Here is a 12002-nt window from a genome sequence, read left to right as displayed (position 1 = left end):
AAGGATGACAAGGATGAACGCGAAAGTGGATCGTAAAGTTTGTCAAAATCACGGATTTGACTTAGGGCTCTAGACGTTCGGAAAGAAACTTGGATTTTGACACAACTTGATACGAAATTGTATCCAAGTCAGATAAAAAAATTAAAATAAATAACTAAAATAAAATAATAAATCAAAGATTAAGGAAGTGAATAAGGAAGATAAATGGAAAGGTAGAACGTGGCGTGTAGAAGTTCTAAGAAGCCTTGGAAACACAAAGAATCCAAAACCCCTTCAAGCGGCTCTAATTTCCCCTCCAAGATAGAAACCTTGGCATGAAAAAGTTTGAAGATAATCCCCACAATCTAAAAAGATTTTTAAAACTCTTCTAAAAGAAACTCAAGAGAAATTCTTGAAAATAAAAACTTAGAGAGAATTTATTAACTTAAAAGAAAAATAGAATAATAATGAATTGTCTGAACTATGTACAATGCAAAGGCTTATATATAAGCTAGCTAAATAAATCTAAATAAAACTCATAAGTATACTAGAACTCTAATTTAATCTAAACAAGAAGTAGTTTTAAACTAAATTCTCTTGTTAACATAAAACTCCTAAATAACTTAAAATACTTAATAATTATAAAAAATTGAGAATAAAATAATAATAATAAAATAATAAGATCTGAAAATTATAATACTAGGCTCCTATATAATAAAAATTAAGTCTAAAACTCGAACCCAATATGATTTATACTCAAATTTAAGGCCTGAAATTCCTAATTCCCGTCATAATCCCGTTCAGAAATTCTGCTAGCGCAGTCTTCACTAAAACGATCATAACTTGAGCTCCCGAACTCAAAATCAAGTGATTCAAAATGTGTTTTAAGGCTAAGAGATAGATCGTCAAACACCATGAGACATCTCAAACTATAAATGCCAGGATCCCATCCGAAAAGTCGTCGCAAGACTGCTGATTTCCTAAGCCTGAAAATTGGCAGTTTTGATGATTGGAATCTAATAAATTTCACCCCATTCATGCATGTATCATTCTCCCTTTCCTCAAAAATATTCGTCCTCAAATCTTATCTTTGATCGAGTCCTGATTTGATTTGCTTAGCCTTTGACATTATTTTTGGGCCTTAAGGTAGTGTGAGCCCATCACATTCATGGGTCTGAAATTGTGCCTTGAGACCCGCATCATTCCCCCTTCCTCAAGAAGATTCATCCCCGAATATTTAGTTGCACAAAAGGAAAAGGGATCAGAATAAATTACAATAAAATGAAAAAAATATTTACCTAAGCTTTCTTATGCCCCAAAACTATCTCGGGAATAAATTACAACAAAATGAAAAAATATTTAACTAAGGTTTCTATGCCCCAAAACTATCTCCGGAATCAAAGATATGATTTTGATATCCCAAATCAACATGGATTAAGTATCTCTCCTACAAAAATAAATCATCAACACTAGACAAAGAAATATTAGGCACACTAGTGTTCAAGTAAAAAATAACTTGTAACATTCTTTTAATATGTATAATCATCCATAAGAATTTCCAACGATGAGTCAAGAATTTCACATAATTATAAAAATCAATTAGTTTAATATTATTATGTAAAATTCATATTTAGAGTTTAAGGTAGAAAATTTTGTTGCAAGATCAAATGCATGAGGTTTTTAATAAACCCGTTGAATACAACAAAAGTAAACCTTAAATACTTAGACAAACCCATAAAATCAATTGAACTTTCAGACCATTGTTTATTGAAACTTGACCAATGATAAAGCATGTTGTAAGAAAAAATAAAATCAGTAGCATACTTATCAAAAACATTCAAGGTATGCCTACATATTTTAATTTACGATGTATCATTACTTTTCTTACCTTCTAGCAGTTGTGGAGAAATATCAATGTTAAACTTACCTCTTTCCCACAAGTAAAATTGTCTATCGATGGTAGAGTAATATAATTGAGAGTCCGTCAATGGATCCTTGAAATCCTGTAACAAAGAAACACCACTAAACAAATTGAAGTTAGAGGTAGTTAAAAGATAATCATTCCTCACTTTTGTATGGCCATTTTCTAGCTTTTCATTTTCTTTTTCCACTTGCGAACTCTCCAATTTTACCTCATATGAAATTTTACTCACCAAATTTGGACTATTAAGTAGACTTTTATCACTAAAAGTCTCTTTTCTCTCTGTCTTTTCATATGATTTTTCCTTACTTCTCATATCCCCCTTACAAGTATTATGAATATTTAATTCAGTACAATATATCTTAGTAGGAGAACATGATGTTTCTATTTCATCTAACTCTATAGATTCAAGGAAAGAATTCTCATTATCATTTTTTTCTGGTTCACAAAGTTCACCATCTTCTTAGATCAATAAAAGTCTCGTATTGACACAATCACGACTATAGTGCCCACGCCCTTTACACGTAAAACATTCAATGTCACGAGCACTTTGTTGTTTCGGTGAAAAATTAATAAATATGAGCTGCTTGAAGATGTAGAAGAATGTTTTGTAGGAGCCCCATTTTTCGACTCAAAAGGTTTAGTCTCAGCATGTTTTGGCAGCAACTTATTAATAGAATAAGAAGGTTTCGAATTCTTAAAAGTACAATTAGAAATTTTACCTCGATAATAGTGTGATGTGCCAAACGGACGAGATTGATGTTGCTGAAATTGTTGCTCAATCTCAATTGTCTTGTGTACCATCTCCTCAAGATCAATATAAGTTTGAAGATTAAGAGCATTGGCTATCGAAACGTTCAAGCCATCTACAAATCGCACCATGGTAGTTTCTTCATCCTTTCATATATTTTCTTTTTGCATAAGCATCTCCATCTCCTTAAAGTACTCATCAACAGATCGATTACCTTGAACAAGGCATTGAAGTCTCGTTGAGAACTCTCTATAGTAATGAGAAGGAACGTAATGCTTTCACATCACTTGCTTCAACTCATCCCATGTTTCAATTACCCTTTCGCGGTTTCTTTGATAATCAATTCCAAGTTGAATCCAGCATAATCTAAAAATCCAAGGGTCGCCAATTAGACTTTTTCCTCTTCCTGGCATTTATAATAACAAAACATAAGTTCAATTTTTTATTCCCACTCACAATATGCTTCAGGATCATACTTTCCTCAATATGGTGGAATGTTGAACTTTGGTTTAGCTAAAAAAATGTTGCCTACGGTCATTATTAACCAAAGTCTCATTATTTTCACGAGAGACACATTGAGCATTATTTGCACGAAGATGAGGCTGATCAATCTTATCTCCCCAATTACGATTCTGACACTCAATTTTTATACTTAGGTGTTCTAAATTTTTGTTGATTGTGTCTAGAATAATGTCACGTTGCTGATCTCAAGCATTTCAAACCTCTTGATCCCTTCTCAACTTCATAATTATAGTATTGCGAATTATTATGAAAGCCTGAAAAGAACATAACACTCAAGAAAAGAAAAATTAAGCAAACCTCACTATTATGCACTCAGAAATAAAAATCAAATTCTCAATGAGGTAAGAATTAATCTTATAAGTCTTTTAAAAAGTGTCGATATCAATCAATCAAAATGTACTAGAATCAAAGTAGCAAAGCAAACCTAATAGCATTATAAGTCCAAAATCGGCTAGACATTAAAGAATTTTGGTGCATAGAGGAAGGAATGTGCAACGTGCTTTAACCTACTAACACAAGAAACAATAAAGTGTTAAAATGCATAAAGGAACAATAAAAAGCAAAAAAAAAATGAAAACCTAAGGCTAAGAGTCAATGAAAGTTGTTGAAACCCAAAAACTCGAAAAATTGCAAAGCAACTTGACAAATTTCGTTAGAGGTGTTCCCGATTTTCAAAAATCACAAAATTTTAACTGGAGCCTCCTCAAATAATGTAGATATGATTTAGAAAGTTTTGGCACAAAATTCAACCCACGGAATATTTTTTATTTTTCGTATTTTTTTATACTTTTTTCGATCAATAAATAGTATGTAAAATTTCAGATAATTTGAAAATCATTTACCCACTGAAAAATATTTTTTTCCAAAAACTATCAGGGTAAAAGAAATTATTTTGAGGTTGTTTGTTATAAATCAGTTTACAAAAACAAAAGAACACCTAAAATGCCCAAATCTGAAACCAAATGATAAAGGATGACAAGGATGAACGCGAAAGCGGATCGTAAAGTTTGTTAAAATCACGGATTTGACTTAGGGCTCTAGACGTTCGGAAAGAAAGTTGGATTTTGACACAACCTGAAACGAAATTGAATCCAAGTCAGATAGAACAATTAAAATAAATAACTAAAATAAAATAATAAATCAAAGATTAAGGAAGCGAATAAGGAAGATAAATGGAAAGATAGAACGTAACGTGTAGAAGTTTCTAAGAAGCCTTGGAAACACGAAGAATCCACAACCCCCTTCAAGCGGCTCTAATTTCCCCTCCAAGATAGAAACCTTGGCAAGAAAAAGTTTGAAGATGATCCCCCACAACCTAAAAAGATTGTTAAAACTCTTCTAAAAGAAACTCAAGAGAAATTATTGAAAAGAAAAACTTAGAGAGAATTTATTTTCTTAAAAGAGAAATAGAATAATAATCAATTGTCCGAATTGTGTAAATGCAAAGGCCTATATATAGGCTAGCTAAATAAATCTAAATAAAACTCTTAAGTATACTAGAACTGTAATTTAATCTAAACAAGAAGTAGTTTTAAACTAAATTTTCTTGTTAACATAAAACTCCTAAATAACTTAAAATAATTAATAATTATAAAAAATTCGGAATAAAATGATAATAAAATAATAAAATCTAACAAATATAATATTGGGCTCATATATAATAAAAATTAAGTCTAAAACCTGAACCCAAATGATTTAAACTTGAATTAAAAGCCTGAAATTCGAAATTCCAGTTATAATCCCGTTCAAAAATTCTGTTCGCGCAGTCTTCACTAAAACGGTAATAACTTGAGCTTCCAAACTCAAAATCAAGTGATTCAAAATGCATTTCGAAGCTAAGAGATAGATCTTCAAAAGCATGAAACATCTCAACCCAGAAATGCTAGGATCCCATCCAAACAGTTGTCGTAAATCTGCTGATTTCCCATGTAACACCCATAACCCTTATTCGTCACCGGAACAGGGTTATGAAACATTACTAGACTTTACAGAATAAATACGAACATTTTATAGCATTTAATAAACATATCAGAAACCAAACATAAAATACTCATATTGTCCTTTGAATGAGCCCTTGAGGCCCAATATGCACCTTAGAAGTGAATCGGGACTAAACCGGATGCTCAGGAAATTTTTCCCAAAATCTCAAAAATTTTCGTAAGAATAGGGGACACACGTCCGTGTGGCTGGCCGTGTGGTTCATACACTTATATGCATACTTTACTAAATTTACTAATTCAAACCATACTTCAATATACTTAACAATTAACCATTATCTAACTATTTCTAGCATGCCTCATGCATAATTAATTTATACTCATATAAGTTGATTTGAAATATAAACAAAACATAGTTTATAATATTTGTACAAACCAACTGTACTTAAAAAAAATCAATCCAACCCTATACATGCCATATAAACCTTAGTACATGTTGCAAAAGCTACCGGAGTGAGTTAGATAGTGTGGTTTGATACGTTGATCCGATTCCCTCGACCTCACAATAATCTACAAAGACATTAAACAAAACAAGTAAGCTTAATGAAGCTTAGTAAGTTCGATGGTCTTAAACATAAATCTTACCGGACATTGAACATACTATAATCAAATCAAGTAAGTAAATCATTCAAATTACATTTCCTGCCAATCACAACTTCAATTTATGAATTCACTTATTTCACATCAATTCTATCAATAACTTTAAATCTTCTTATATTAATTTCATATGTCACTTACCATCTCTTACTAAATTGAAGAACAACTTATGGATGCGAGTACATCGTATTCAAAAGCTCGAAGGCTGCACAGAAGTACAGAAGTGCTAAATGGAAACCCACAGGGATTGAACGGAAGCTCATAAGAGCTGAACGAAAACCCATAGAGGATAAACTGAAGCTCAAAAGAGCTGAACTGAAACCCATTAGGGTTAAATGGGAACTCATATGAGTTAACTAAAGTTCATGAGAGCTAAACAGAAAGTAAACACGAAAGTTCGCAACAAATGTTGAACCTCGGTTTACTTGAGTAAATTTCCGTCAATTCTTCCTTTCAAACAGAACGATCGTACTCAATCCCACATTCCACTTTAGCCTGATGCTCATTCCAATTCAATATATAACAATATTTTATTTTTATTCAATAATATACTAAATACATAATAAATTTAACAACATTCCATTTTTCAACAATATATTAAATACGTAACATGCTTCATAAATTTAAAAAAATTATTAAAATTTAACCATATGAACTTACCTGGGTAAATTTGTAAATTTTGTAGTAGTTCAGGGACTATTCTGCTAATTTCCCTATTTTCTCATTGGTCTACGGGCTCTCGATCTAAAATATAAGATTATTCATTTATTAGCATATTATTCATTTATTAGCATACTTTCAGTTCCAATTCACTTCATAATTAGTACCCTTTAATTTTTGAAATTACACAATTACCCCAACTTTTATAGTTTTTACAATTTAGTCCTCACCAATTAATCTATCAAATAAGCTAATTTTTTTCTCAATTAACAATTTATCTAAATATTCTAGGCTATTATGCAGCCCTTGATAAATATAATTTAATATCAAACCCTAATATTTAATCTTTTCATAATTTGGCCCTAAAATCAATTTCGATAGAAATCACTTGATAAAATCATCATCTAATAAAATTAAAACTCTAAATCCATGTTAATTCATCATAAACATCTAGTACTCATCAATGGTAACTTTCAAAATTACCCATAAAATCAAAAACTAATGACATAGATAGTTGGACCTAATTGTAAAAGTCTTAAAAACACAAAAATTTCAAGAAAAGAGCAAGAATTGAACTCTCATGATGTAAAAATATGAAAACCAGATTTTGAGACTCTTCTATGGTGTTTTTGGCTATGAATTATGAAGAAATTGGTAGAAACTCTTTTAATTGTTCTTTTATTTGTTTAATTTACAAAATTTATAATTTTGCCCTTAGTTCACATTGTTTCCTTATTTATTTCGTACTTATGCCACCCTAGTCATATCATTAGGCTAATTTACACTTTAAGTCCTCCTTTATTTACCACATGGCTATTTAGTCATTATTTCTTTAATTAGCAAGTTTTGCACTTTTTCAATTTAGTCCTTTTATTTAATTAACTATCAAAACATTAAAATTTTCTAACTAAACTTTAATACTAACTTAATGACACTTCGTAAATATTTATAAAAATATTTATGGCTCAATTTATGAAATCGAGGTCTTGATACCTCATTTTTGAAACCTCTTAACTTAGTATTTTCTTCTAAAACACATATCACTATTTCAAAAGTCTTTTTAAAATAACATTTAACTCATAAATACTAAATAATAAAATTTTCAAACTTACTCGTCAGATTTAGTGGTCTCGAACCACTATTTCTGACACCACTAAAATTTGGGATGTTACAACTCTCCCCCTTAAGGAAATGTCGTCCTTGAAATTTGTTACCTGGAAATAGATTCAAATATTATGATCTCATCAATTCCTCTGTTTCTTAAGTAGTCTCCTCCGAACCATCACGATACCACAATACTTTAACTAATGATACTCGTTTATTCCGCAATTCCTTAACCTTTCGAGCCAAAATTTTCATCAGTTCTTTCGAGTACGTCATATCTGGTTGTAACTCAATTTCACTATGAGAAATTACATGCGAAGGATCAGACCTGTACCGTCTCAACATTGATACATAGAACACATTATGAATTTTCTCAAGTTCAGGAGGCAAAGCTAATCTATAAGCTACCGGGTCGATTCTTTCGATAATTTCATACGGTCCGATAAATCTTGGGCTTAACTTTCCTTTCCTACCAAACCGTAATAGCTTCTTCCATGGAGAGACTTTTAAGAACACTCGATCACCAACCACAAATTCTATATCTCTCATTTTCAAATCTGCATATGATTTCTGACGGTCAGAAGTAGCTTTCAAACTATCTCGAATGATTCAAACTTTATTTTGAGTTTCTCAGATCAAATCAATCCCTCCTAGCTTGGATTCACTCAACTCAGACCAATACAATGGTGTCTTACATTTCCTCCCGCAAAGAGCCTCAAATGGTGTCATTTTTATACTGGATTGATAACTGTTGTTATATGCAAATTCAGCCAAAGTTAAATACTTTTCCCAGCTGCCACCAAACTCGAGTATACAACATCTTAACATATCTTCCAGAATCTAAATTACTCATTCTAATTGCCCGTCTATCTGAGGATGAAATCCTGTGCTGAAATTTAACATTGTACCCAGAGCCTCTTGCAATTTACTCCAAAATCTTGACGTGAATCTTGGATCTCGATCAAAAATAATGGATGTCGGAACCCCATGTAACCTCACAATCTCTTCTATATACAATTTCCCTAACTTCTCAAGTGAAAAGTCTATTCCGAGTGGGATAAAATGTACTGACTTAGTCAATCTATCAACAATCACCCAGATCGAATCTTTCTTTCTCAGAGTCACAGGTAGTCCGGATATAAAATCCATCGTAACATGCTCCTATTTCCACTTAGGAATCATGGCAGGTTGTAACAAACCCGTTGGTACCTAATGTTTTGTTTTGACTTGTTGACAAATCAAACACTTAGCTACAAACTCACAAATTTCTCTTTTCATACCCAGCCACCAATACATCCGTTTCAAATCACAATACATCTTCGTATTTCCCAGATGAATAGAATACATACTACTGTGAGCTTCAGAAAGAATATCATTTTTCAAATTTAAATTATTTGGAACATAAATTCTTTTACGATAACGTAACATACCACTATCATCAATACTATACTCTGAACTAAGATTGTCCTGAACTATCTGTCGTTTCAGCACTAATTTCGAATCTTCATCTTGCAATTCCTGAATTCGTTGAAGGAACAAAGGTTTCGTTTTCAACTCTACTAATACAAAACCATCTTCATTAAGAAATAAATGAACATTCATCGCTCGAAGGACAAACAAAAATGACTTTCGACTGAGTGCATCCGCAACCACATTAGCCTTTCCCAGGTGGTAGTCAATAACTAAATCATAATCTTACAGCAATTCTAACCACCGTCTCTATCTCAAATTCAGCTCTTTCTAAGTCATCAAGTATTTTAAAATTTTATGATCTGTGTACACGTAACATTTCTCATTGTATAGATAATGTCTCCAAATTTTTAAAGCAAATACAATTGCAGCCAATTCAAGATCATGTGTAGGATAATTCCTTTTGTGCGGTATTAACTGTCGAGAAGCATAGGCCACCACTGTTCCTGACTGCATCAGTACACAACCCAATCCATTTAGAGACACATCACTATATACAACATACGGTACACCCGATTCTGGCTGGGTTAATACCGGAGCTTCTGTCAACATTTTCTTCAACTAATCAAAACTCTGCTGAAACTCATTAGACCAAACAAATTCAACATTTTTTTGTAGTAATCTAGTCAACAGTGAAGCAATCATTGAAAAGTTCAGACAAAACAGCAGAAATAACCTGCTAAACCCAGAAAACTTTGCACTTCTGAAATATTTCTCAAAATTTTCCAATTCACCACAGTAAAAACTTTACTTGGATCAGTTCGAATCCCATCAGCTGATACAATGTGACCCAGAAATCTAAACTTGTGAAGCAAGAATTCACATTTGCTAAACTTTGCATACAGTTCTTTCTCTCTCAAAATCTGTAGCACAATTCTCAAGTGTTACGTATACTCAGATTCTGTCTTGGAATAGATTAATATATTATCAATAAACACAACTACAAATCTATCCAAATAGGGTTGAAAAATTTGATTCATTAATTCCGTAAAAGTAGCAAGAGCATTACTCAAACCAAATGGCATTACTAAAAACTCATAATGACCATACCCTGTTCTGAAAGCAATCTTCGGCACATCACACTCTTTAACCTTCAACTGATAATACTCGAATCTAAAGTCTATCTTCGAAAATACCACAACACCTTTTAGTTGATCAAATCAATTGTTGATACGAGGCAAAGGATATTATTTTTTAATTGTGACCTTATTCAACTGTCTGCAGTCTATACACAGTCTCAAGGAACCATCTTTCTTTTTCACGAATAAAACAGGTTCACCCCAAGGAGACATACTCGGCCTGATGAACCCTTTGTCTAATAACTCTTGCAATTGTGCCTTTAACTCCTTTAATTCAACTGGTGCCATACGGTATGGTGTTACTGATATCAGGGTTGTTCTCGAAACCACATCAATCACAAATTTAACTTCACGATCAAGTGGTAAACCGGGTAATTCCTGAGGAAACACATCAGTAAATTCACTAACAACCGATAACTGTTCTAGCTTTGATTCAGAATTCTGAGTATCAAGAATGTAGGCTAAAAATGCCTCGTCACCTTTACGCAACAATCTTTGAGCAGAAAAGACTGAGATAATTCTAATAGTATCATTCGGATTCTCAGACTCAACCGAGATTACCTCCCTTGTTTGACCTTTCAGATCAATCCGTTTCTCTCGACAATTTACTACAGCATCATGCTTCGTTAACCAATTCATTCCCAGAATAACATCAAATTCCCGAAAGGGTAGCAACATCAAATTAGCAGGGAATTCATAGCTTTTTACTTTCAGTGGACAATTACGACACACTAAATTAACTATCACACTTTGGCCTAATGGATTAGTGATTTGATTATCATATTCGATAGGTTCAATAGATAATTTATTTTCTGATACTAATGCGATGCAAACATATTTTTAAAAATATTTATAGAGTGTCATTGAGTTAGTATTAAAGTTTCGTTAGAAAATTCTAACGTTTGGATGGTCAATTAATTAAAAAAGACTAAATTGAGAATAGTGCAAATTTTGTTCAATTATGATTAAATACCTTAAGTGACTAATAAAGAGGGATTTCAAAGACAATTAGGCCCAAAATATATGGGCTGGACGGTTTGGGCAAGAAAATCAGCAAGAAAGCAAGGAGAAACAATGGCACAATTAGAAATTTTGCAAATTAAACATATAAAACAAAGACAATATTGAAAAATCCAGAGATTTCTTCATAATTCATCAGCAAAAATGCCATAGGAGATTTGAAACAAGCTTTTTTCACATATTTTTATACCATGTGAGTTCAATTCTTGCTTTTTCTTTTAAATTTTTATGTTTTGTGACTTTTACAACTAGGTCCAACTATTGATTTCATTAGTTTTTGATTCCATGGGTGATTTTTAAGTTACCATGAAGAATTTTTGGAATTTTATGATGAATTATCATAGATTTGAAGCTTTAATTTCATTATATTATGATTTTATTAAGTGATTTTAGTAGAAAATGATTTTAGGACCTAATTGTGAAAAAGCTAGGAATTGGGGTTTTGTACTGAAATTCTGAATATCAAAGGTTGTATAATAGCCTAAAATGATTAGATAAATTATTATTTGAGGAAGAATTAGTTTAATTAAATTATTAATTGAGTAGGGACTAAATTGTAAAAACTATAAATTTTAAGGTAAAAGTGTATTTTCAAAAATTGAAGGGCATAAATGGTGAAGTGAATTAGTATTGAATTAGATGCTATGAATGGAAAAAATTTATATCATAGATCAGGAATTCAAAGATAAATACGGAAATAGAAAATATCAAACTAGTCCCTGAACGTTTACAACTCCTACAAATTGGCCCAGGTAAGTTCATACAGTTGAAATTTATGATTAATTATTAATGTGGGAATGATTTAATGTATTAATTCGTGTATTATCGTTGAATTATAATTATTGTAAAAATGTGAAAATCAAATTGTAAGTTCAAATTAAGGGATACGCGGGATTGAATAC

At 31.8% G+C, this 12002-nt stretch overlaps 1 protein-coding gene across 1 annotated transcript; it reads right to left on the bottom strand.

The window, feature by feature from the left end:
- Positions 1-7687: 7687 nt before the first annotated feature.
- Positions 7688-10719, bottom strand: LOC128034089 (uncharacterized). The gene is made up of 5 exons (XM_052622822.1): positions 10207-10719; positions 9736-9864; positions 9365-9451; positions 8962-9190; positions 7688-8088 (listed from the first exon to the last, which is right to left on the bottom strand). Exons 1-5 carry the CDS (start codon positions 10717-10719, stop codon positions 7688-7690), a joined length of 1359 nt encoding a protein of 452 aa, XP_052478782.1.
- Between the last annotated feature and the right edge of the window lie 1283 nt (positions 10720-12002).

This window comes from Gossypium raimondii, chromosome 2, assembly GCF_025698545.1.
Source record: "Gossypium raimondii isolate GPD5lz chromosome 2, ASM2569854v1, whole genome shotgun sequence".
NCBI classification, from domain to species: Eukaryota; Viridiplantae; Streptophyta; class Magnoliopsida; order Malvales; family Malvaceae; genus Gossypium; species Gossypium raimondii.
The sequence above is the reverse complement of the archived record's forward strand: the minus strand, read 5'-3'. Positions and strand labels throughout refer to the sequence as shown.